The 26244-nt window shown below is 44.9% G+C and overlaps 3 protein-coding genes across 13 annotated transcripts in view; 1 reads left to right on the forward strand and 2 right to left on the reverse strand.

Annotated features, from left to right (window-relative positions):
- The window catches only part of wwox (WW domain containing oxidoreductase), a 102305-nt gene extending 93886 nt beyond the window's left edge, over window positions 1-8419 (reverse strand). Inside the window, exons 1-5 of one of the 5 annotated variants that reach the window (XM_037451112.2) lie at window positions 8293-8419; window positions 5607-5706; window positions 4913-4977; window positions 4598-4655; window positions 4297-4466 (exon numbers count right to left, since the gene is read on the reverse strand). In XM_037451112.2, the coding sequence (XP_037307009.2) occupies window positions 4297-4466; window positions 4598-4655; window positions 4913-4977; window positions 5607-5706; window positions 8293-8404 (505 nt within the window). In that variant the 5' untranslated portion in view covers window positions 8405-8419. Of the gene's footprint in view, window positions 1-4296; window positions 4467-4597; window positions 4656-4912; window positions 4978-5606; window positions 7487-8292 lie in introns of those variants that run through there. The other 4 variants (XM_037451113.2, XM_037451115.2, XM_037451114.2 and 1 more) reach the window with 4 other exon arrangements.
- LOC119195833 (nuclear factor of activated T-cells 5) lies at window positions 7696-24455 on the forward strand. Of its 7 annotated transcripts, none has more exons than XM_037451111.2 (12): window positions 7696-8097; window positions 12497-12661; window positions 14924-15554; window positions 15716-15899; window positions 16533-16723; window positions 16806-16978; window positions 17233-17367; window positions 17480-17532; window positions 17649-17781; window positions 17957-18141; window positions 18235-20401; window positions 20516-24455. In XM_037451111.2, the coding sequence occupies exons 1-12, from the start codon at window positions 8025-8027 to the stop codon at window positions 20830-20832; spliced, it is 4407 nt and encodes a 1468-aa protein (XP_037307008.2). In that variant the 5' UTR covers window positions 7696-8024; the 3' UTR covers window positions 20833-24455. The 7 variants fall into 7 exon arrangements, with proteins under 7 accessions (XP_037307008.2, XP_062418781.1, XP_062418783.1 ...); XM_062562797.1 differs by having other exon boundaries at window positions 12533-12661; XM_062562799.1 differs by lacking the exon at window positions 7696-8097 and adding an exon at window positions 8372-8442 and having other exon boundaries at window positions 12533-12661.
- On the reverse strand, window positions 24437-26131 carry nudt7 (nudix (nucleoside diphosphate linked moiety X)-type motif 7). Its single transcript, XM_037451118.2, has 4 exons — window positions 25735-26131; window positions 25383-25551; window positions 25043-25201; window positions 24437-24948 (listed from the first exon to the last, which is right to left on the reverse strand). The coding sequence occupies exons 1-4, from the start codon at window positions 25767-25769 to the stop codon at window positions 24595-24597; spliced, it is 717 nt and encodes a 238-aa protein (XP_037307015.1). The 5' UTR covers window positions 25770-26131; the 3' UTR covers window positions 24437-24594.
- Between the last annotated feature and the right edge of the window lie 113 nt (window positions 26132-26244).

Raw genomic sequence — 26244 nt, forward strand, 5'->3', positions numbered from 1 at the left:
AGGTTTGGGTCTGCAAAGCAAACTCCATCCAAGGTTAATAAAGTTAAATAATTTGACTAACCAACCATTACTGGTTCTCATTAAGTACCCAATAAACACATTCATCAAAGGGCCTGATGACGGGAAAAAATAAAATAAAACTCCCCTTGGATATCTCATTCATATCTCAGTGTCTCCGATCGCAAGCTTACGTGGAGGAGACAGAGCAGGACACACACACACACACACACACACACACACACACACACACACACACACACACACACACACACACACACACTCCTGAATATAAACACAGATGCACTCTGGATGTCATCTAAAGTACACACAGGCACTCAGAGATGCTCAGAGACACAGGCACCGCATGCCACCCTCACCAGGAACATCTTTTTATCCATCTAATTCCTCCCACTATGAATAATGCATTTCCCTCCTTACCGAGGCGCGGGTTTAACGCATCGCTGCGCGGCTCTTTAAGGGGGTCCTTATTCATAAACACCAGCGCAGTAAATACCAGAGCTTTGCAGCCAATTTAATGGCAGTTATGCTTAACAAATCTGCCTCAATCTAATGATCAACCACAAAGCTGGGCTAGAGGTGTAATCTGCACACAGAGGCTCCCCAGCTCTGCGACTCACTGAATATGCTTTGGGATCTGTCCATCCAGAGAGAGGAGAGCACCGGCCTGACACCTAATCCTCACAACACAACACTGGGATCAACACAAACATAGAACAACGTTAGTCACTCATGAATAAGAATAGCATTCAAAGTCCTAAAACACTGCCGAGACGATGCATAGAGATACTGAAACATTATAAAACGCGCCTTTCCAAATCCTCCTCGGCCTTTTCTGCTTCTTATTCCGGCACTGACCCTAAACCGCAGGACCATGTGTGCATTTACATTGAGTAGATCTTTGCAACTGCAGGTATTGCTTCACGACAAGCCACTATATAAAAGGGCCCAAAGAGTTTAGATCAAATCATAAATATGTTGACATAAAATACTCTGAATGTAAAATAATTTAAGTTTTGAGGAGCCTCAGCAATAAAAAAAATTGTCATTTTTAACATGGGAAATTGTCCCTAAATGTAGTTTTTTCTGCCATACATCAGATATGCAGTAGTGTGATTGAAGTAGACATTGAAAATGGTTGTGTCAACATGAATATTTTACTTAAGTGAGACAGAGGGTCAATCTGTTATTTCTGACCACTATTCAACGTCCGTTATGCTGACAACGTGGCACCTGCAGTAAGAGCTTAAGACAGATGCTGCTCCCCAGGTACGGCGACACATCTATATGTAGTTATAGGTCCCAAAGGGCAAAGATGACTGCATGTGCAAGGAGAGCACAACACAAATGTAGCCATGCAGCGACAAAGAAAACTATATTTTTAGGAGACGCTAAAGCCAGGTTTCAATTTAAAGAAAAGTGTAGGAAACGGGACGATACCAATTCAAGATTTAAAATGAATAGACCTATTCAAAGTGCATTCATCTTAACTTAAAAAAGTATTTTGTCTCTGAACCCATGGGCGCCAGTGATATTATGACAATGGCCCTTTAAGGACAACTGTTCCATGGACTGCAGTAAATAGGAGTTGATCGGAGGGGAATTAGAGCCGGAGCAGGAGTGTGTAATGGGGATGGATAGGAGGCTCAGGCCGGGGTCAAAGCCACTTGGCAATCAATGCAGAGGCACAGGTGAACAACCACAGGTCCATAAGAGTAACCAAACCTTTAGAGGGCAGGGGGAGAGAGAGAAAGGGACAAACTAAGAGGAAAATGGGATCATTCATTTACATTATCACAATTAAAAACATCGTTCAAAGTGGTACTTTCATTTACAAAAGGAAGCAGAGAGCAAAACTAATGTAGTGAACCAAGAGCAGGGGTCCCATCGCCTCTGTGTGGCCTCCCCAACCCTAAGCCAGCAAGGATCAGTAACCTCATATATGTGCATTTCATGTTCACATGCATTAAGAACTGAATCAAAGAGCTCACATTTCATAATGATTAATTAAATAATATCTCACCATTAGTAATAAAAATGTCACATTTGCTGTGGGGGAAATAAGGACTGAAGAAAATGGGAATCGGCTTGACACTTGGATTAAAACACTATTGATGCCATTAAAATGCTAAGTGGGTCCAACCAATTGGCATAACCACATTTTACTAGTGGAATGTCAAAGGAGCACACGAGTAGTAGCAATTACGATTAGAATAGTGTTAATTATGGGGGCTGCATATTTAATATGTGTTAGAGTGAAACAAAGGTTATGTTAATATGGGTTTATTAAGCATTCACACACCATAAAAATGTCTGTGCGTTGTAGCCAATTGATGCTTTCTTTGAGAAAAGCTGCTTTTTTCGGACGAACACATTTTTATAAATTAAATACATCTCAACAAATTTTAAATGTGGATTATCTTTTTCATTACATAGTTTTCAAAACTAAAGCAAAACTGGCACATGTGAAGCGCTTAATACGAAACGTTTTTAATACGCCAGCAGCTACAATGGTTCATGGACCACCTGTGCCCTCTTCTGGAGAAAAGTACGTACAGTTTTATTTCTTTTTGGCCAAATTATTTTGTTTCATTTCAAAATCCAAAATATAAATATAAGAAAATATTTAATATTTAATAGCATCTCAGAGAGACTGATGTTACATGGACAGCGCGTCTTTACCTTCTCAAACGTTCTCTAGGAATGACATTAGAATGATCTTTTTTATGCACCTTTTACATTTGATGTGGGGCAGGTTTTCTAGGGAGGGGGGGGGGGGGTACATTCCTGACAAGGTGAAATCATACATCAAGAATTCAAGAAGTTATTGAGGTTAGTAGCATTAAAGTACCGTAAATCCTCAAATAGTGGCCGGGCTTTTATTTACACAGGCTGCACAGCGCACCGGCCTGTATTAGGGACGGGCCTTTATTTATTTATTTCTTACTTACCGGTATCTTCTGTTATAGAATTGTATTATTTAATTAAAATAATGGGCATAATTACAGTAGGCTAATATCATTCATTGCATATGCCTTCAGCACTTCCTGCAACCATTTACCGATATGCTACCAGTAGACCTACAGCTAATCAACTAACCATTTAGAAATGGATCAGTAATAAACCATAGTGTCAGTCTTAAGATACATCGTTAATTGCAGATATTTTCCAATGTTCTCAGTTACAATCAAGCAAGTCGATTTCACTCGGCCCAAAAAAAAAGTTTATCGCGTATAGTGCTTTATTTGCAGTGTCCTCCTCGTCGTTCTCCTCGTCCTGGGCTACTTGCGTGCGGTTCTCCTCCCCCTCCCCCCCCCCCCCCCCCCCCCGCTGCCAGCGGCGCATGGCTGTCCCGCTTTGAAGCAACGGATGAGATCATCTTCACTCCCGTCATCTTTCAGTGTCCACAAACTTTGAAGGACTTTCGGATCATGTCCTTGTCCAGCTTCTCCCAGGCAGCGAGCTCTCATGTTACCTCCAGCAGTATATTCTTTACTTTTTTACCTCCGGCCTCTCTTTGTCCGTATCGACCAGGCCCCCGGCTACTATCTGAAGCCCGGTCTTTATTTGAGGATTTACGGTTTGTATTATTTCTGTGTGTCTCTTTCAACACACACACACAGATACAGGGATAGATGGAAGGTCAGGAAGGCGTTTAGGTTCACATCTCAGTGTTGGTCCCCCGGCAGCGGTTAATCTACACTACGCTGCTGCATATTTTTATACACACAGCAATTTCACTGCTGTGACTTTCCTTGGGACAAAGGATTTGAATATAAAGACAATTAACAATTTTATGTTTATTTGATTTCCCTCTTGCTGTCATTATCTATGCCGAACAAAGCAGCAAGTCTGAATAAATGGCCACTACTTGTGCTAATACAAACTAAAGTAATAAGGGAAATACATTTGTTTCCAGACCATTATATAGTCTGCAATGCATTTGCTGGGTGCAAATGAACACCATTCATTACAGTTAACAATGACATCCAATTCAGCCCAGCTAATGAACTTCAATACAATCATGTTCAGTATTAACAAGTGATTTGTTGAGTCTAAGTGTATCATTTTGGAGGCTAATGTTGATGAATGTCTGGTCGTGGAGAGATGGGGACGCGCAGGGAGCAGAGAGGCTCTTGTCAAACACCCTTCTACTGCAGTGTAACACCACCGCCACCTAGTGCTATCGCCATGGAAACACACTACTACGCTGATGTTTTTTAGTATAGCGGAAACATTAACTCACTGGTAAAGGGATTAGGGTTTTATGGAACTCACCAATGCCAGAGTTTCCCCCAGTAATGAGGACAACCTTGTCAGAGAAATCACGGCCCTGCAGGATCTCGAGAGCAGAAGTGTTTCCATCGTAGCGTTTTGGCTTCAGCACCACGTCCTCTACTGTAAAGGCCTGCCGCGGGTCAAAGTAGGTGGTCCGCTTGTTTATGTGGCTGGAAATGACACAGAAAGTAGGTGGTTATAATAAAGAGTTTATACGTTTGGACCATTTAGTATATTCTGTTGGGCCATGAAAAGGGTTTTTTTCTCCATTTATTACGCAAAGAGTCATCAAACTACTTACTCAACATAAATCATCTGTCCTTTTTCATCAGTTTCTTGCTCCCAACCGTACGGTAAATCTGTGGGAAAAGACAAACGTCATTTTTATTTAACAGCAAAATCCAGAAGTACAAAATTCCTATTTTTGCCGTTGGTGATAGTTACATAAGAAGAAGAAGAAAGTTAGTGAAAAAGATGACACACGTCCACCAAATCAGATAGTTGTAGTTAGAACACCATTAAATACAACAGCAATTTTAATATATTCCCATACGACTGGCCCTCAAGCTGACATTAAGACCCGTAGAAACCCTTAAAACAAGTGAATAGAACAAACCTCCTGCACAGCGCTTTTTCTTCCCCGTCTTCGGGTGTTCCCACTGTGTCTTCATCTCGTCATGGCTGGCACACAAAAACAAGTCACTATGCGTGTCATTTATATATCTAACGTTATATACTCAAATCTAGCCCAAAAGATTCTGATCTACAGACCTTCAGTTGGTCGATGTTATAGATAACAAAAAGAGACCCATTGGATAACATGTAGCACACACGGCAAATTAAACACCAATCACAATTAGAGCTGAACAGGTGGGCAAAAAAGTAGTATTGTAAGCTAGGTTGAGTCTGTCAGTGGCAGACATGTGTGTAAAAGATCAATGTAAATACTAAAGTGGCCCTGAAGTTCTCTACATCATCTCCGCTGTGTTCTCCCCGGAGCACTACACCAATTCAAAGTATAACTCTACCAGGAAGTTTTGCCTCTCACCTGTAAGTTACAGTTCTACGTCATACTGCAATAGCATGGTGGATTTTAACCTCCCATTTTGACCTCCCATTATCTGCGCTCGGTGACGTTTTAATCCGCGCTATCGGCTCAGTGTTTCTGACCTGCTGCATCGTTAGCTAAACCAGAAGTTACCAGCTGGCTGATTACAGCAATACGTTCATTTGGAAGTGAACAAACCTAAAGCCCAACTACATAAAGATGTATTCATGGTGACATGCGACGAAGGAAGGATTGCCCTCACCTTGCATAGTACACCCATCCATCCTTCGTGGACCTCTCTTCCCACCCGGGGGGTAACTCGTCCTCACTATCAGTATCGTCCATACCTGCGAATTTTAGAGCTGCCATAACAGACGTTTATTCGAGCCCTGTGAAGAATATCTGCTTTTTAAAAAAGACAATCAATGCCACTGTGTCCGAGCAGAGAATTACCAGCACAGCGTTTCACCGGCACTTCCGCAACAACACGCGGTGACGTTGCCGAAAGGCATTGTGGGATGTGGAGGCTGACGAAACGCTCTTCTTCTTCTTCTTTAGGGTTTATCGGCAGCTTGCATTCTTTTATGTTGCACTACCGCCATCTTCCGGATTTATTTCTCTGTTATATCATATCCTTATTTCATATTCTTTTCACCAGACCTGTTCTTAATAAAACATTTAAAATAGTTTCTCTACATTGTTCATTCTCCCCACTCTCTAGTATTTCCTTCACTCCTGACCCTTTTATTCCAATTTTTCATAACTCTTCCATCATCTCTTTCCTATGTCCTTCATATTGTTTACAATTCATTAACACATGCTCTATTGTTTCTGCAACCAGACAAAAACCACAAAAACCCGTGGGGTGCTTCCTAATAATATGAAGTGTGATGTTCAAATTTCTGAGACCGATCCTTAATCTGCTCATAACAATTTCTTCTCTTCTATTTCCTCCCCTTTTCTTCACAACCCCAATTTTATTGAAACGCTCGTCTAGCGGCCGTTTATTATTTGAACCTGGCTTGCAATTTAAAAGATAGGAGTTTCAAGCAGGGGTTAGATGCAACCCAAATCTTTAATAATTAAAATGTAGGAGTTGTTCTTTTAAAAAAGTATACTTCTCAAAATAAGGTAGAACTATCTGCCAATAGTGGCAGGTAACCTGGTATTTCAACGTGCCACTCCCAACATTCCTCTAGTATTTGGCAGGAGCAGGTGCTAATTCAGTTTCCTCTGAATACAGTCGGGCTGTGAGGGAAAAAAATCAAGTTTCAGGAGTGAGGGCCTCGTTATTATATACAAAGAAGCTTTATCCAGCCTATGCTTTGTAGCTCTCTACTTGCGACCTAACAAATCGTAAATAGTGGTAGCATTGTTTTCCGTAACCAGAGGGATGCTATTCTGCACTCATGGCTTCTTTCTTCCCTTTTACTTGTGTAAGTTCTGTTTGTGAGGGTAGTAATTCAATACCTGATGCGAGTAAGGAGTTTCTGCCATTACTGCAAAGGGCAGGGAGAGTGGTCTGTATGCTGGCTAGTTGATAACTTCGAGCAAAACTTGAAATATGAAACACTTCCCTGCTTTAATGACTGACTTTGAAGAATCTGCTGATGCATGTTTAACCATGGCACCTGGTTGTGTATAATAGTCCAAAGATGCTTCATCCATATTGCAAGCAGAATCTGACATTTCCTCCAGCTTCAGATTTCCTTTTCAGAGAATCACTAATGGCTTTATCTACCTCTCTAAAAATGTGGAGCAGAGGTCAAGTTGCTGATTAACTGAAACATGAGGATCTTGCTGTTATCTGTCTTCAAAACGATGGCACAGTCACAAGAATGTATGAGGTTACAGATTGTGCAAACGATGACTCTCACTCTCAATGGGAAGTGTTGTTGCATATTTCTAAAGCAACTAGCTGTTCAATGCCTTTCATTTCAGAGGGTTGCATGCTTTATGCCAATACATCTGCAGCTACAACTACGAGCTAAATTACAATTCAATTCATAACTCAAAAGCTTATTTTCCCTATATGGATATTGAACGTTTTGTTTTAATTTTCCAACATGTTGTATTGCTTTTACTTAACTAAACAAATGAACATTTCCAGATACGGACATTATTTGAAGTACTTCATTAAACCCTTATTTCTCAAACTTAATTTCTAGGGAAATTCAAGAAATGTACGTTACACTATTCTCTAAGATCTTAAAACTTGAATCCAGGGGTATGAGGGATGTGATAGAAGGCCTAGAATGAACTGTATTTATGTAAACATTGAAGATTTAGGGAACCCAAGAGGTCGTTTACATAATTTAGAACTGATTCTATAGAGCGCATGCCCCAGTAAAAGGGGGAGGGGCTAGCGGGGCGCCGAGGGGGAGGGGCTAGAAGGTGGGCCGACCAACTGTAGGCAAGTGTGTGTGTGTGTGTGTGTGTCCGTCTCAGCGTAGCACGAAATGTGTCTCCTCGCAGCAAAGACACAGTAACGGGAGACGTGCTGAAAAACCGTTCTTTTTTTAAATATTGAAAGTGTTGTTTTTGCCGCGCTGATATTGTGTCGATGTTACACTCTGTATATTAAAACATTCCGCTTGTAAAACGCAATAATTAATTAGAGCTGCCGACTTCGTTTCCACCAAAGAGTGTCCGCTTCCCCTCCCCTCGATGAAGCGCTGCGATGCCCTCTGATTTTATATCCCTCCTTAGCTCGGATCTCGACCTGAATTCCCCCAAATCTCTATACTCAAAAGGTAAGATCTTGCTAGATGGACGTTATTATTTAGACACCGACCCGATTGTCCTTGTTTAACTTGAAGTATTGTGAATCTCTTGGTTGCTCCCGTTAAGCTGCTAGCTAGCAGTTGTTAGCTTCTTTTCTGCTATTAGCCAACCTAGCTAGCTATTTAGTTAGCTAGCCACATTTGGCTCGAGCACTGGGGGTGTACCTGGTTGGGTAGCTGTCCGTGTCACATGCGTGGAAGACAACCATACGTTCGGCAGCTTGTCTAAATATAACTGCGATACATGACATCCTATCGATGTGCGTCGTTTCGTCATGAATTAGCGGTCTCATCTGATGGCGAGCGTTGGTTTGGGTACGTACTGCTCGTTAGCCAAACGATGCGTGGGGTCGCTTTGCACTCACCGCATCGTCCATTGCTTTTATACTAACGTTAATGAACTAATTAGAAGCCCCTGTGGGATTCCGCGGAGGTGTGTGAGAGAGAGAGAGAGAGAGAGAGCGCTTGCTTGTATCGCGAGAAGATGTAACGTTAGTACACGCGTGTCTTCTTTTGCGTCTCCTCCTTGTTTAGTTTCGTCGGAGCCACCGTCTCTCTGCTTTAACACAATGTGTGGAACCGAGCCAGAGTTGTCCTCCTCGTATTCTCCAGTTTCACAGAAAGAATGCTTTTGAAGGCTCACACAAGTTCAGGGCATGCCAGCGTCCACATCTAATCTATAATACCCTTTGGACACATGTCAGCCGGCTGTTGTTTTATTTTTAGGAGGGTGTTGCTGCGTCCATTAGGAACTGGACCGTTAACTTATCGCTGTCAGCTGGGCATTTGTTCAGCAGCTTCCCCCTCTGGTACCGAGCCCATCCACTTCATGTGTGTGGAAACTGTCTCTGTCAATGTGCCACTCAGCACTGGCATCCATCGCGTTGTTGTTTATTCATGAGCGAGCCATGTCTGCTGTGTTGGGGCTGTTGTTTCTGCACTGCCTTTAAACGGTGAACCTGAGACTTGCAGATGTCTTCATTAGGGCAGGACACCAATGCACAGCGGGTTCTCTTGTTTTTCGTTTTTTTAATACCTTGTTTTCCATATAGTTCACCTTTTAGTGGTTCACAAATAGCATTTATACCAAATACCATCTTTACCTGCCAGCTGTTGGCCCGCTGTTGTCACATCTGTCCAGCTGCTATTTGCAGGGCGCTTGTGAGTTACCAAAACCTACGGCTGAATGATCCAAAATGCTCAGTTGAGCCTGCCATATGGTCCCAGTGTCTCCCATGACAACTGTTTATTTATATCTCAGCTATCGGGCGTATGCCTGCGTCGTGGTCAAGGTAGCAGACATGCTCATCAACAGGCCTCAAGGAAACCAGCCTGTGAGAGAGAGGAGATGTGGCACAGCAAATGAAGTGAAACCTAAATGGGGATCCGAAAGTGGATAACAATAATAAGTAACAAACAATCTTATAAACTCTTATAAACAATGAAACATGAAATCAAGAGTTCATTCTGGTTCGGTTGTTTAATTGTGCCTGTACTGCATGTATTCCTTTTAGTGCAGGCCTCCATTATGCGTCATTTACTGTCAGTCACCTGAGACCTATGAGTGGAAATGAAAGTGCGCTTGCAAATAATCCTTTCAAAGCCGACTGCCTCAAGACTTTTATTGACATATCCTTATTTATTTGTTTATTCACTGCATGTTTTGTAAGCTAGCCAAGTGGTTAGCTCAGGCTAGCTTGACTTGTGTTTTATAAAGTTCAAAATACGTCTGGCATGCGTTGCTGTAGCATTTATGGAAATGTGAACTAGATGTTCATAGTGGTAATTGGGTTACATCTTAAGCTGGAACTGGTGATCTGGTTTATCGGCTCTGCGTAAGTAGTCGCATGAAGAACTGAATGCAGTACCTAGCCTTTCATTACCAGTTCAATTCAGTGTCCAGGTAAATAGAGATGGTGTAAATCTCCCAGAATGCCCTTCTGAGCACTGAGAAACATTCTCAGCCAGCATGTTTTTTTGTTTTTTTCCCCCAATTGCAACAAAAACACAACCATGGTGTATTGTCTACTCATCTGTCATCCCCCGTTTTAAGCCCCAAGCCAGCTGCAAAGAATTTAAATGGACTGGTGACCTTGCCATTCGGCTGAATCTTAAGGCATGTGTAATGTGAGCAGAACATAACTTTTAGATGAGGTAATTTCATTGTTCTAAGTGTATGTTGGAATCGGTTTGCCCCCTGGCAGGCTGCTGTGTTGCACCCCACCTTTTTGGCTATATTCGGTAAAGCCTTAGAGCTCGGCACATAAGCCGTACAGTCATCTGACTTCTATAAAAGCAAAGGACATGACAGTTTAGTATTCAACAGTGAGATGTTAAACTTTATACATTACATGTTATTTGGCTGATGCTTTTATCCAAAGTGACTTACAATAAGTGCATTTCAACCAGGGATACAAACTCAGAAGAACAAGAAACAACAAAGATTTGCAACTTGCTATAGATAAAGTCCTAAAGTACAATTTAAGTGCTACAATGTTAGTGTTTTTGGTCTAAAGAGTCTGAAGAGGTGTGTCTTTAGTTTGTAGTGAAAGATGTAAAGCCTCTCTGTGGTCCTGATGTCATCAGAGAGTTTGTTCCACCATTTAGGAGCAGGACAGCAAAGAGTCGAGATCTTGTGCAGTGCTTTTCTCTCAGTGATGAAGGAACAAGCAGCTTGGCAGATGCAGAGTGTGCGGGTTGGGATGGAGGGTTTGACCATGTCCTTCATGTAGACTGGAGCCATCCATTCACAGCATGGTATGTGAGCACCAATGTTTTGAACTGGAAGAGAGCGGAGGAGTGGAGTAATGCAGGAGAATTTCGGAAGGTTAAAGACCAGTTGACCTGCTGCATTCTGGATGCTCTGCAGAGGTCGAATGGAGCTATATATATTATATTTATCTCCACATGAGATTAACCATCCACTTATGTGGGACTGGTAGCCTATAGTATACACTCTATTCTGTGCACAAGTAAGATACTGTAAACAAAGGGACTCAAATGTCCCAAATGTAATTTGACACATTGTATACAGGCACTTTTGATCTACTGCTTACTCCTCGACCAGTCTGGCACAATGTGATTTCATGTGCAAGACTGTTCAGCTCAGTGAACTGGCCTTGCTATTATCTTTATTATGTAATATAATCCAGTTATGGTTGACAGGAATATATATGGGAAAAAAGAGTCAAATTGCGCATACATGGCCAATTAAGCGGGGCATGTGGAGCATGCACTTCCTACTGGACTCAAACCACACTCACATCTCCTGTGTGAAAGGGTTAGTAGTCGAGACTCTGTAGTGCAGCCATGCACAAAGACTCTCTCTCTGTCTCTTCTTAACATGAACAAAGCACAGAAGACGCAGATGGAGGATTATCACAAGGGCCCTGTCCTCTTTGCTATTAGTCTAAATACACTGTCCCGGTTTGTCTATTTTACAGGATGGTTTTTTTCTAACTCTGCGGCTGCTGACAGTCTATAGGTGTCACTGAGCCTTGTTTTACTCTACTTCTTGAACAGGACACTCCTCGCTGCGAGGCTTGTGGATTAGACTATTGCAACTCTTTCTATATTTGGAGAGAAACCTTGCTGAGGAGTTTTTGATATTAAATGTGTTGACAGTACTGCAGCGGGTGTCGAGCGGTGTCTGTGTGAGCTCTGTGCAGTGTACCAGAAGCGTGTATCAACTCAAAGTTTGCACTCTGCTTAACGTTCCGGATGCTGCGACACCTAATATCTCTGCATAAAGAATGGCACATAAAGCTGGCGTCTAGCTCTGTGATCTTGGGTTTGCCTGCCTGCTTGAACCAGAGCACTTTGTGTCTCTTTGTGTAATCTGGTGATTTTGTGTTGTCACTCCCTCAACAGCACTGTCACAGAAGCGTCAGATCATGTGTCTTGACGGTTTCACCATTCTGCTGGTGCTAAGTCATAGCGGAGTATCATATGACTACTACACATGCTGGGTGCTGCCAATGCACAGCTAAAATATCCATGGCAGGGTGTTGATGGGTGCCTGTTGCCTAGTAACCAAACTACCTAAGCATGTGTTTATCTGCCGTCAAGTGCAGTTGATTCCAGTGTAGCTGCAGGGGTTGGTTATACTTACTTACTTCTAGGAATCATGTTGCCATCCAATATCAAAAACGGTCTCTGGGAGGGTGAAGTGAGCTAAACTCATGACAGGCTGATTTAGTGGATACTGAAGCCAGTGATGCGTTACTGACTGACAACGTTTTTTGTTTACGTTGGAAAAAGTGATCCTGATCCCCGGGTTTGCTTTCCCTCCGGTTCAAGGACTGGTCACTCTGTCTGTTTTAAGTGTGTGGGTCATGTGATAAACCGCGATCTGATTTGTGTGTTTCAGAACCTAATTTGTCTTCTCCTGGTCATCCCATGTTAGAGTCGGTTTATGACCTCCTCCCCAAAGAGCTTCAGCTGCAGCCGCCGTCCACTCAGACAGACCCACCCACCATGAGCCAGAAGAGTGGGGGAGAGGCCTCCGCCCCCCCCTCCGCAGCCGTGGCTTCAGGTGAGCTCCCTGCTTAGTTCATGAAGACCGTGATTGGGGATCAGTTTTGTCCCTCTGGCCAAACTATTCCCCAAGACAGCAGTGATGGAGACACTCAAATTCCCTTGTCTCAGTGTCCTGGGGCAACGTTACCAGATCCTGAGACAATATTTGAGTATAATAAGAAAGTATTTATATTTCAGCACAATTACTTAAATATACTTATATTGTGGGCATAGCAAAGCCAGAGCATATTACACTTTGGTTGTATCATGGGTTCTGCTGGTTCCATGAGGTTAGTGTAGAAAATGATTTTTACAGCTGGACCTGAACTGAGTATGAATATATTTGGGACTCCTTAAGCTGTGCTAAAGGAACCACCAATTAGGGAGAATCCGGTTTGGTTCTGTTGGCTTGTTTGACACGTTGGTGTTGGCGGATCCTCTGCAGAACTTTCTTTTCAAATCCCAGCAGCGTCATGGAGGAGGAGGCATGGCATTACCTCGACCCTGCATGTTGGAGCTCTAATATTGACTCAACCTGCAACCGCAATACAGGCCTGCAGCGCCTTGGTTAACAAGTAGACTTTCTAAATCAGAAAGATGTAAAAAATAAATAAATAAAAATAGCTTCAGACCTGTTATCTAACTGGGCTTTACCTTGCTATTGGCAGTGACTGTACTATAGGAATGGAAATGATTTCTTTGTAATAAAAGGCATTCAGTCTTTTCTTGTATTACAAAATAGTGACTGTTTATTAATGGCATGCTAACAAAGCTTGTTCTTTCTTATTCACTCATTTTTTCAGCAGCACTTTGTTTCCACTGTGATGCTTGTGCTAAATGCTTTTGTTTCATTCTGCTTACTAAGCAGCTAAAAACACGATGTTCAGGTACACGCAGCATAACCAATGCTGCCATCCATGTATTTACTTTTGGCTTAAGCAGTCATCTCTGACATCCCTCATGTTAGGCTATTAAAAGCACTCCACATCTTTGTATTAGCACTTATTCATCAGCACATCTCTCTGATGGACTCACAGGAGTTTTTAATATGTTAAGTCATTAAATATTGGAACGATTGCCTGAAAGAAAAGAAAAGCCTGTGCACATTTTCATTTTGATGCACATTGTCATTCCTACAAACCCTTTACATGCTCATACATCCGTAGGTCATCGGCAATACATTGAGGTTCTCAAACCTGTGGAGCATCTACTCTCATGTTACAAACTCTGTCAGTAGTTATGAATGCTCTGTCTTTTTCTTATGAAACAGTGATGTTGCCCCCAGCAGGCATTGGACTGTCTTTAAATGTCCTTTAGTAGACCAAAAGGGAAGCTGTTCAGGGCAGCCAACTTCAGCTGAACTCGGAAGGACTTCAGTGTTGAGTTTCTTTTTGAGAGCAAATTAACTGGTCAACAGTGTGGAAGAGAGCACTTTTCTTAATGCGACTTTTTAACTCCTGTCCGACCCAGCTGGCCCTAAGGCATGCCGATCAAGAGCATGACCACTGTAATGTCCGTCGGATCATTATTAACCAAATACACATGCTTCAAGATGTCTATAAATGATCAACTTCAAAAGTTACTCCTTCTCCAGTATACAAACTCATCCGATTAACTGATTGACAGAAGTTGAATCTTGAATGATCAGCTCTCTTGTTGCTCATTGGCTGTCTCGTTTTTATTGCAGGAAGTTCCCTCTGAGGCAGGGAGTGTCTGCATATAAAATGCTCTGCAGTTCACTGCTCCATAGGTCAGAGGCTTGTTTATTCTGTCTCCATGGCTACGCTCAGTCCCAACCAAATCTTCCAATTGGCATGCGCAAACTACTGTTTACTACTGAATGCACATTGCACAAACTGTTAGGAATTATATCTGACGCTACATTACCAGCTTGCAAAATTGGCTGTGCAGAGTTTGACCAAATTGTGTTATGTTTCTTTCTGGCAATGTGTGTGTAACAATTTGTAGCTTGCTTTTGTTTTTGTAAACAAAGCATGTCAGTTTTGTCACGTTGGTTTTAATTAAGAAAGGTTTTTGTAGGAATCAACATTTTGGGACGTATAGTACCCTTCTCAACTTTAACTTCAGAACAGTGGATCAATTCTTGACAGATCTCCCATGCAAAGTGAGAGCATATAACAGTCTGTTGAAATTAGAGTTGGGAAGAGGGGAAATCGATACAAATCATGCACAAATTCAGCTGCTTGAATGGGACTGCTAGCCTGCACCGTGCCAAGCGTCTGTGCTAACTCATTTATCCGTATATATACTACTACAGATGCCACCTCTTCCACCTCCAGCCCCTCGGCCTCTTCGTCTCTGTCCATGGGAGCCCCGTCCAATGGCTCCTCTACCTCGTCCTCAGACCATCTCAAGGGTCCCCAGCACCTCCACTCCACCGCAGGGGATGGAGCTGGAGCTGCCGAGGTCCAAGGTATGGAGGGTGCATTATCCGCCCCCAGCAGAGGAAACAGTGGAGGAAACACCGCAACAGGAGACATAGGGTCAGGGGTGTTGTCAGGGCTAGGGGTCCAGCAGCCTCAGAACACCCCCTCAAAGCGGAGGCCTGTGCTCAGCATCTCCCCACCACCCGAGGACCTATTTGACGACAGCCAGATGTCCAGCCAAGATGAGCCCGCTGTGTCTGGTCCCGTGGGTCCAGACTCTGAGCATAGCAGCAGCATGTGGGCTGACGACTCCGTCTCCAACTTTAGCTTGAACAGCTGCACCTCCTACAACGACAACACAGAGGTGCCACGAAAGTCTAGGAAGCGCACTCCTCGCCAACGGCCCGGGCCCAAGCCGGCTCCTCCGGAGGACAGCATGGATGTGTTTGACGCTGACAGCGCCAAGGGCCCTCACTTTGTCCTTTCCCAGCTGGGCACGGACAAGAACAGTCCCACAGCGAGGTGCGGTGACCCGTAGCCAATGCAGTACTTCCACTCATTCTCTCTGTCCCTCTGTAGGAAAGCACTGAATGTTAATTCATGTTGTTCATAGTAATAGAACTTTTAGAAGTCCAATTAATGTCATCAAGTGATTTCTTTGTCTGTTTTTTTTTACCCTACAGCTCTCTTGAGTCAGGACCTGCACTGAAGGGCGGGTCACTGTCTACTCAGTACCCCCAGAGGAGTGATGGGAAAGAGCTAAAGATCCTGGTCCAGCCAGAGACCCAGCACAGAGCGCGCTACCTGACGGAGGGCAGCAGGGGTTCCGTCAAAGACCGCACGCAGCAGGGATTCCCCACTGTCAAGGTATGACACAGATGGCTTCTCGACACTGGAAAAATAGTATCACCAAAGTTGGAAGTGTGTGAATAACGCCCAAAATACACAGGACACGGGGAGTGGAGTGCTGCGCTCCACATGCGAATGTGCATGCCAGTTCAGACACATCGGAAGCATTCACCCGTTAAACTATACTACAAAAGCTGTATTTTTACCCTGTGTACTATAGTGACTTTACCTGTTACTGATACATCCAGCCAGGGAAGTAAAGGAATAGCACTTGTTTTAAGCTGCGTGTGCGTGCCTGTGTGTAAATAAGAACACAGCGCTCAAAAGACCCTGAACTGTATCAGCGTACATCTAGTGAGGAGGTTACAAGTTGGACCTTCTGAACAAAGGACAAAGGTTTTTCTTTTGGGGTATAACCGATCCTTTCCTACGCTCTGCTGTGTATATCCCTCGTATACTTTTGTGAGAACCATGCATAGAGACGGAAGATCTAACTTCTTTTGCCAAACGTGTCGATCACTCTCACATTACTTTGTCTGACATGGAAGCCTCATGAAGCAGCCATGTCTGTGCAGTCTTTAATGGCCATCTGATTTCTATTGTTGGTACGGGTCCATTCAAGGTATTAACGGAACATGTTTCGCTCCCCAGTTGGAAGGTGTGAGTGAACCAGTTGTGCTGCAGGTGTTTGTAGCCAACGATGCAGGCAGAGTGAAGCCTCATGGCTTCTACCAGGCATGCAGAGTGACGGGACGCAACACCACAGCCTGCAAGGAGGTGGACATAGAGGGCACCACGGTCATCGAGATTCCTCTGGAGCCCAGCCATGACATGACGCTCGCGTAAGGGATTATTTTTGGACGCTAATCCCTTGCAGTTTACACGCGATGTTCATGTATTCCTCACCCGTGGCTGTTTCCACAGGGTGGACCGTGTGGGGATTTTGAAGCTGCGTAACGCAGATGTCGAGGCCCGTATCGGTGTGGCGGGCTCCAAGAAGAAGAGCACACGAGCCAGACTGGCCTTCAGAGTCAACATCTCCCAACCCGACGGATCAGTTCTTACTCTGCAGGTCGCCTCATCGCCCATCCTCTGCAGTGAGTGGTCCAAGCACAGTACCAATAGAAGTGTTCTGTAGACATCTGTGAGAAGGTACAAACTACCAGGCGTCATGAGGCTAAAGGCCCGGCGATGTGGTGTTCTTCTGTCCAGCATAGCGTCGAGGGGGATGACCATAGCGCAGTTGGTCTTGACTGTGGAACCTTCTTTTTTTTAGTCTTCCACGTGCTTTCTGGTAAAGATGGACCCAGATGTCATGCAGGTTTTTAACAAGTGTTGTGTTGTTCTCCAGCCCAGCCAGCAGGAGTTCCAGAGATCCTGAAGAAGAGTCTTCACAGTGGCTCAGTGACGGGAGGAGAGGAACTTTTCATCATCGGAAAGAACTTCCTTAAAGGAACCAAAGTTGTTTTTCAGGAGAACATTTCAGGTGCTGTAGCCACCTTCGGGTGGTCAGAGTCACATTGTTATTTGTGTGGACATTTTCTGGATGTCAGCCTCTGATGAAAGAAGATGGAAATAATGTTTTGTTCTAATTGCAGATGATAATTCCTGGCAGGCTGAGGCAAAGATTGACATGGACCTTTTTCATCAGGTAAATGCAGTTGAGTAAATATACGCTGCAGTATCAAACCTCACTGCTTTCACTTTCTCTTCATGGGACCCTACTGAATTTGTCGTGGCCTTTTTTGGATCTCTAATGTTTTTCAGAACCATTTGATAGTAACAGTCCCGCCATTCCACAACCAGTCAGTCACGTCTCCAGTTTCTGTGGGAATCTTTGTGATGACCAATGCTGGTAAATCACATGACGCCCAGCCCTTCACCTATACTCCAGACACAGGTACAGGCACCACTGAATCGTATCATCGTATGAGGAAATGATGCTCCTTGCATTGGCTGTACAAATCACCATCAGCAGATGCATTTACATGAAAAAACGTAGAAACTTAAATCCTCTTGTATCTTTGTAAGGGATTCGTCTTTTCAGAGTCTCGTGTTTCCTCTCTCACACGCAGGAGAAAACTCAAATGTCCAGACGGTAAAAACAGAGGGCCCTTCCATGGTCGAGACGTGTATATTTGATGGACAGATTAAATCTCTATCATCCGAGCAAACTGACAGCCCTCCTCCGTCTTCTAAACGCCAAGAGGACACGCCGATGGAAGTGTCGAGTAATCCACCGTGCACGGATGTCTTTAAGGTAAGCTAGCGTTCATTCTCATACAAAAGGGGAATCAAAATATCGATATCTGATATCGAGTGCGGTTTTAATCGTCTTTGTCTCCTCCCTCAGCCGTCCTCTGACCCGCATGTCACGGTGCAGCAGACTCTGGAGCTCAGCTCTAGTTCTCACCCCAGTGGAGAGTCCTTTCAGAGCTCGATGCCTCTACAGCCTGAAGATGTAGAGCTTGCCCAGGCGCCCCCTGTCTTTCCGAGCCTAGAATCTCTCAGCACAATACAAAAGCAGGATATTGCCCCCACAACCTCGTTTCCAGTTCAGGGCGACACTACAATCCCCCCTGTGACACCAGAAGTCCCCCAGCAATTCCTCCGAGATCCTCAGGACAGCATACCTCCTGAGAGTTCCAGTAATAGTAGAGGGGTGGTGGTCGTGGCCATGTCCCAGATAGCAACCTCCTCTCAGCCGCAGCCGCAACAGTCGCAGGTTCCCCTGTTCCCCCAGGAAGAGGTGGCTCAGCTGGAGAGGGCAGTCAGGGAGCTTCAGGCTGGAGGTAACACGACGCTCCAGCAGGTGTTGGAGGCGGCTGTAGCCCAGCAGCAGCTCAACTCTGTGCTGTACAGCCCCACCCCCTCTGCCGACTCCCTTCAACAGCACGTACAGGAGAACATGAACAGCCTTCGATTGGGAACTGCAGATAGTTCACTATCAACACAGCTACAGATACAGCAGCAGCAACAGCAGCAACAGCAGATACATCATCAGATGCAGATGCAGCAACAGCAGATCCAACAACAGTTTCAACAGCATCAACAACTGCAACAACAACAGCAAATCCTTGGTAACCTTCAGCATCACCAACAGCAGCAACACATACAGCAGCAGCAGCAACATCAACAGCACCAGGTTCTTGGCAATATGCAGATCCAACAGCAACTCATATTACAGCCACAAGACCAGCAGCAGCAAATCATGGAGAATATTCAACAGCAACAACAGTTGCAACAAAGTCAGACGCAACAAGTCCTGAGCAACATCCAACTTCAGGATCAGCAACAACAAAATCAAATACTTAATTTGCAACAACATCAGCTACAGCAGCAGCAGCAAAACCAAGCGTTGAGCAACTTGCAACAACTACAAGACAGGCAGGTGTTGGAGAATTTACAGCAGCACCTGCAGGCTGAGTTGCTTCAACCCCAGATCCACTCCTCCCCCCAAATACAGCAGCCAGTGTCCCTCCTCCAACAGGCTGGAGAGCTGCTCACTATTCAGACCAGCTTCCCAACACAGCCTCCCTCCCACACGTCTCCTCCACAACAGCTCTTTCAATCTCCCCGGCCCCTGGCAGAGACCCAGGGCTCCCAACAGCAGGTCCAGGCCGCCCTGCTGCAGAACACGCTGACGGTTCTGACCGGTGGCGGTCTGAGCTCCGAGCAGCAGCCTGCAGGCTCCAGCTTGTACCTGTCCCCAAACCAGCAGCCCCAACAGCAGCAGCTGGCCTTCATCTCCTCGATGGAGACCTCGAACGCTCAGTCCCAGTCTGTGGCGATGTTTCAGAACCAACCTCAAGCTCAGCTTTCCCAGATGCAGCATCAGAGCACCCCCATGGAGCAGCAGCAATCTCCCCAGCAGCAGCAGCAACAACAGCCGCCGCTTCCGATGGGCCAGCAGAGCTCCCTGTTCCAAAGTATCCCAACGCACTCGCAGGCTAATAACCCCGTCGCTCAGAGCCAGCTCTCCCAACAACAACAACAACAACAACAACAACAACAACAGCAACAGCAGCAGCAGACCGGTCTGCTCCTCTGCACCACAGATCTTAACCCCCAGGCTCTTCCCCCTGCTCTTCTCTTCAGTACTCAGACCCAAGGCCCCCCGCCTATGGGGAGCATTGGCGACCCGGCGGAGCCCATGTCCTTCCAAGACCAGAGCTCCTCGGGGGGCAACCCGGCAAACACAGACAACCAACCGCAGGGGCTGTTCCAGGAGCAGCAGCCGATGCAAGTGGGCCCGAGTTCCATCAGCGTCCAGGGCGCTCAGCCCGTGGAGCTGTTCCTGCCGCAGACGTCTCTGTCCAGCCTGCAGAGCACCATGGGCTCGCAGGAGCTGAACAACCAGAATCCGGCTCCTGGCACCACCATCTTCGTGGTGCAGGGGAGCGTGGGCGTGGTGGCCAGCCCCGGCCAGCAGCCCCCGGAGCAGCTTTTCCAGACTGCTGTGGGTGGGAATGTGGCTCCACAAGGGCAGGCCAATCTGTTTGTGTTTGGCATCCAGAACGGTAAGACCAATGTCACCTGCCCCCCCCCCCCCCCCCCCTGAAGTACAGTAAATCAAAGTTGACTCTCTTTCTTTTTTGGCAATGCCGTAACCTACTGTTCCCTCTTGCTCCCAGACTCCCCCCAGCTGCTCGGTACCGCTGGACCCGCCCTGCCAGCTCAGGGCCAGCCCCAGAACTCCAGTCACATGCTGGACCAGCCCATGGCCCAAGCTGCCTCCACAATGCCCGCCGCCATGCACGGCAGCTTACAGAACACCCTTCAGGCCCAAATGCAGTCCAGCTTAGAGAGCCTCCACAGCGCCATGCAGACCAACACGCAAACGTCTCTGCAGGCGACCAGAGAAACGAGTCTGCCGACCCAAATGCAGACGCAGATACAGAATCACATGCAGGGGTCAATATCCTCATCGCCCGACATGGATAAAATGTAGGACCTCGTCTACAGAAGCAACGGTTGATGACTGGGAGAGTCAGTGATACGTAGCTGAGAGTCTAACGTCACCACAGAGCCGTGGTGTGGGAGGGGTGGGCCTTACAACCCCTAAATATGTAAGATTGAAATGCCCCTTTTACCTAAAACCTAAATTATGAGCTCATGTATCTTGTTTTTATGAAATATTTATAATTGATTATAGCCTTCATAAATCCATTTTCCTTGAATTGAAGAATCCGCCTTTGTTATTACTCCTCTTGCAGGATCAGAGAGGCCCGGTAATAACTGCTTTATCCATCAGTGTCAGAGATGCAGTGTACTGTTAGTGTTTTAATAATGTGAGTCTAAGAGGAAATCATCATGATGATAAATAAACCTGCCAGGTTTGGTTGAAGAAAGAAAAGAAAAGAAAAGGGAAGGTGGGAATCGTAATGTGATGGAGACGAGTGTGTAGGAGCAGGAGTGAGTATCAGGTTGCACATGGGTGTGAACCTCCACACCTTCACGTCACTCTAAAGGCAATGGGGGGGACATAAAAGCTGTGAGTCACTGATGTCACTCCTCAATTTAAACTTTTTACATGGACACGCTTATGTCCACAATTTGACTAAAATCTACTCTAAGAGTAAAGACTGTTAAGTTGAGTACATTTGTACAATGTTTTGCTTCAATCATGTATGAACTTGTGCAGACTCCATCAGGGGGGGTCAAATATTGATCAACTCCCAGGGAAGAAATGGCACATCAGGAGGGGTATTGATACGTTGTGGTGGAGCAGGGGCCCCCCCCGATGTGCAGAAACAGCAGACTATTAAACACCCACAAATGAGATCCCCCCCCCATGAGAATAATGTGACTTTGGATTTGGCTCCTCCCCTGTGATTTAAAGGTCAAGGTCTTCTCGCTGGGGTTGTAGAAGTTTTAAGAAGCATTCAACTAAATAATGTGTTTATCTTTTTTTTGTTTCGAAGAAGTCTGTAACCACTTTAATGTGGAAAGAAAACGTGTCCACTTGTGAAAATGGAGTGTCGTGTGGTTTTATAAACATTTTATCTCAAGCACTTTATAACCTCTAGCTAATCCTTATATGTCCACAGCGCCCTTCTGACCCAGCTGAATTTGTACTTGGAAACGTCCAGTTAAAAAAACAAAGCAAAATAACACACAGCATTTGTCTTTGTAAAGGTAAATATGTCCTTACGTTTTCTCATACCTAAACACTTGTGAGGTTTAGGACAACTTTGTATAGAATGTCTACTCACTGTTGAATCCTCTTTGTATTCAGTAAAGTGTAAACAGCAGCATTCCCACAGAAGCAGAGTCAGTGTTCTGTCACACTGACTAAATATTCATTTAGCATTGAAATGAAGGATTTTCTCCTCGTTTTTCTATCTGCACTCTTACGGTTACTGTCACATGGGACTGTTTCACGTTGTGCTGTGTGAGGTCTCTGCTTTTTGTGGTAAATGAAGCCTCTGTTACAGAGAGGTTCATCATGGTTTATCTACGGTGCTACGTGCAGGAGGCCAAATCTTCATTTGATGTTCATTTGAAGTCATGACCTGCCCTACTCCATGTCTCTGGCATGAGGGGGCCATTGTTTAGGCTGATAACATCGGTGGAGGGGGGGTCATTTGCCTTCCTAAAAATAAAAAGATGGGGAGGCGCTTCTGTTGTATTTCTATTGCATAACAATGTGTACTTGTATCATGTCCTAAAAGGTTAGTTTTGAAGTGCAGCTGGCTGCTGGGGGGTCAGACGAGACCCCCCAGGCCCACCCAGCCCCCGTCATCTTGTCTCATACGTGTCCTCTGCCCTCATGTTTACTCGTTTGTACTTATTTAAGTTATGCAGCTCTTGTGTGGAGAGTAATTCAGCGTGATGTTTTATAAAAGATATGTGAAGGTACTTCATTTCATGGATCAGTTGACCTTTCATTCACATTTCCACCAATTTGGTATATTACTCAATTTTACTTCTTTTTTTAATGTAAAATAACCCTGCTGTACTTTCCATATCTAAAACAGTAGCCAGTTTGGCATCATCAAAAAGCCAATTTCTGAGAATTCAAATGTTTGGAATAGCATTGCTCACATATGCTTTTGTTTCCATTTTCATACTCATACTGTTTTTTGTCCTGCAGCTATTAGTGATCCATTTTAAAGTAACTTATCTTTTTTAGAATTTTGTATCCATGTATCAAAATAGAGTATTTTTGTAAAACTAAACGTTTTAGTTTATGCCCATAGCAAAGAATATCATTGCTGGTCTGTTTTCCTGAGATGAAGAGCAGGTTTATTGTGTGTGTGTGTGTGTGTGTGTGTGTGTGACATTGGAACTTGACTCTAAACTGTTTTAACCATTGTACCATAAAACATGGGCTGTTTATCTTTTGGTGTGCGTGTGTTTTGCTGGTGTTGTATTTTTGTGTTAATGTCGTACATCTCAAACAGCACTTTGACTCATTCATTAACTGTAGATCCGATTCGAGTGCAGTAGTGATGTTTCCAAGCATTCCCTTCCTCTTTTGGAGTTTAAGAGCACATGATGTTGCAGAACAGAAACGCCTCTTAAAGCCAACCTGTGACTTGAGTTCCATGAATGTAAATTTGACCTCATGTTGTGGACACACAGCTTGCTCTGCAACTCACATCGGACCAATTACACTTTAACGAGTTTAGAGCTTATAGTTTGAGGGGGAGAGGGTGGGTGATGTATCACTACATTTGTCAGATTGTTTGTTTGGGATTGTGGTGCTTTTTCTTTTCTTTTTTTTCACATCCAGTTGTTTGATTTTGAGCAGGATGCTCAGTCGCCAAATGGCCACTTTCATTTAACGCTGGTGGAGATAGCACACAAATATTTACAAAAATATCAGTTTGGTCCTTTAGTCGTGTAAATGAATATCCATGTATATTTAAATGTGAAATATACTGCAGGGATATCTCGAATTTCAATTGTAATGCTTTCAGCAGAACTGTGTGCCTTGAAAACTTAACTGTTACTCTGTTGTGTTTATTTGTGCCCCTCGTGTGTCATTTGTTGTTCACTCGGACGGTTAAACATTCACTTTTCTGTGGTGGACACACTTTAGATTTTTAAACACAATCATAATTATGGTCCAGATAGATTCATTTAATGTTTTCTCCTTGGAAATCCATTCCTGGATGTGTCAACTCGTCTGTTACTTTCCTTTGAAATGTTTCAAATGCCTCCTGAGATTTGTGTATGTGGTGAAAGGAATAAGGCCGTGGAGAAGTTTTATTTGGAGCGCTTTCTTGTGTTGATGTGCTTGTCAGCATTACTATTGTTGCTGTGAAATGCTTGATCAAGAGGAGCAACCATGATGAATTAACTCGTTCATTGCCAATAGTGTGAGCCGTATCTCGTGTGTAATCCGTTGGCTCACTTTTCCTATTTCACATTCTCCAACAGTTCTGTTGTATCCGTTCTGTGTAGCTTGAGCTTTAGTATCTGGCCTCAAGGATAAAGGTCAACCCCAGTGTGTTATACATCTGAACTATTAACATGTACTTTGCCTTGGTCTGGACATTTGTATACTCTGTTTATATCTGTAATCCTGCTGCTACATTAAATGAATTAATAAAAATGGAAACTGTCCTTTTGCTCCACCCATCATTTTTTCCAAGGCACCCGTTTTAAATCGTTCTTTATATTCATCTTTTAAAGTTACACATCACTCGTATCCTCACATTAAGGCAGTGAATGAATGTTCAGCAGCTATCAGGAAAACAGCTGGTCACAGTTTACTGGTTCTGCTCTGTAGCATCTGTTGGAAGAAGGGTAACGGGTCTTTGGGGTCGAAACCGACATCGAACTCCGGCGTCCTCCTGAGAGCGAGGACAGCAACCAGGATGGCCAGCATGGCAGTGAGGCCCCATATGTGGAACTGGCGTCCTGAGTCAGGGTCCACAAAGTAAAACGAGTGCAGAAACCCCCTCATCCCAGCAACACCGTGGCTAGACCAGTGCTCCTTGTCCCTGGTGAAGAAGTCCAGAGGGACCGTGAACACGGCGCTGACCTCCGCTGGGTTTGGACGGGGACAAAACGACTCCTCTATGAAGCCGACCACCGGGGTCACCAGCAGACCACTCTGTTAAAAGAGATGAAGGTGGTGAAGGTGGTGGGGGAGAGAACCCAAAGCAGCTGATGCCAACAAAGGGAGGGGTCATTGGTACCGCTCCTACCTTATTGATGATGGGGACCAGTCTACAGACCACCAGGACGTCGGCAGGTGGTAGTCCGATCTCCTCCTCTGCTTCTCTCAGAGCCGTGTCCACGTCATCCGCATCACTGGGGTCTCTCTTCCCGCCAGGGAAACACACCTCTCCCCCACTGGTCCGAAGCTGCGCACACACACACGCACGCACGCACGCACGCACGCACGCACGCACACACACACACGATGGGTCAGAAGCGGCTCGGATTAAAGAGAGGCGTGGCCCGCCCACGGGGGGCATCGTGGTCTCGGGGGGGGGGGCATCCTGGTCTCGGAGGGGGGGGGGGGCATCTTGGTCTCGGGGTTACCTCTCGTGCGCGCAGGGTCATCAGGGTGCACAGCTGGCCGTTCCTCACGCTCAGGGGGATCAGCACGGAGGCTTTGGGGAGCGCGGGTTGAGACGCGATCTTGTTCCCGACGTCGTGCTGCTTCAAAATGGCCATCGTCTCCTCTCTAACGCGCATTGTGGCGAGTCGGCTAAAAGTCACAAACGGAAAGGTGGAAAACGCGCAAAATGCATATATTACACGCGCAAAGGTCCAGGTCACGATCGTTAAACACGACCCCGGGTGTTCAGCGGTCCAATCCGACCACGGTACCGAGAAGTTAGCTAAGCCGCTCGAATATGAACTCTGGTCAGAAGGTGAGGAGCAAACTCACCTGAGCACACGTTCCAATGAGCGGTTACGTAACATTTTGCATGCAGTGGCCGCCCAACCTAAAGTGTGTCAAAGGTCGCGTGAATGACTTCCGGGATTTTTAAGTCTTTAATTGTCCGACTGCTCAAACTACGTCGAACCCCGCGTAACATCAGGCAGCGGGATTTACCAGAGTATCTGCAAATTTGACCCATTTTTAGTTCTAATCCAGTGAACAACTGACATGTCCATAACGACCTCCTGAAAATGACGTCATTCTATGCGACGAGCCACAATTAGGACACAGCTGTGGGTTTAAAAGGGAAACTATACACTTGCTTTTCAAAAATAAGACTTATAATAAGGGCGTTTAATACATGGGAATTCAGTGAAAACGCGTATGACTAGACAATGTCATTTTAACATAATATAATATATAAACAATAGTTACGGCTAAAAGGTAGCTCACCTTATTATGTTTTAACTTTTTAACTGTTTTCATGGTAATGTTTCTTTTTTCTGTTGCACTGTT

Source organism: Pungitius pungitius, chromosome 6 (genome assembly GCF_949316345.1).
Source record: "Pungitius pungitius chromosome 6, fPunPun2.1, whole genome shotgun sequence".
NCBI classification, from domain to species: domain Eukaryota; kingdom Metazoa; phylum Chordata; class Actinopteri; order Perciformes; family Gasterosteidae; genus Pungitius; species Pungitius pungitius.

Coding starts and splice junctions, on each gene's coding strand:
- LOC119195833 (XM_037451111.2), top strand. CDS start 8,025: ATGCCCTCTGATTTTATATCCCTCCTTAGCTCGGATCTCGACCTGAAT. Junction 16,979..17,232: donor CTCATCGCCCATCCTCTGCA/GTGAGTGGTCCA, acceptor GTTGTTCTCCAG/CCCAGCCAGCAGGAGTTCCA. Junction 20,402..20,515: donor TGTGTTTGGCATCCAGAACG/GTAAGACCAATG, acceptor TCTTGCTCCCAG/ACTCCCCCCAGCTGCTCGGT.
- nudt7 (XM_037451118.2), bottom strand. CDS start 25,769: ATGTTACGTAACCGCTCATTGGAACGTGTGCTCAG. Junction 25,202..25,382: donor TGACCCTGCGCGCACGAGAG/GTAACCCCGAGA, acceptor GTGTGTGCGCAG/CTTCGGACCAGTGGGGGAGA. Junction 24,949..25,042: donor TGGTCCCCATCATCAATAAG/GTAGGAGCGGTA, acceptor CTCTTTTAACAG/AGTGGTCTGCTGGTGACCCC.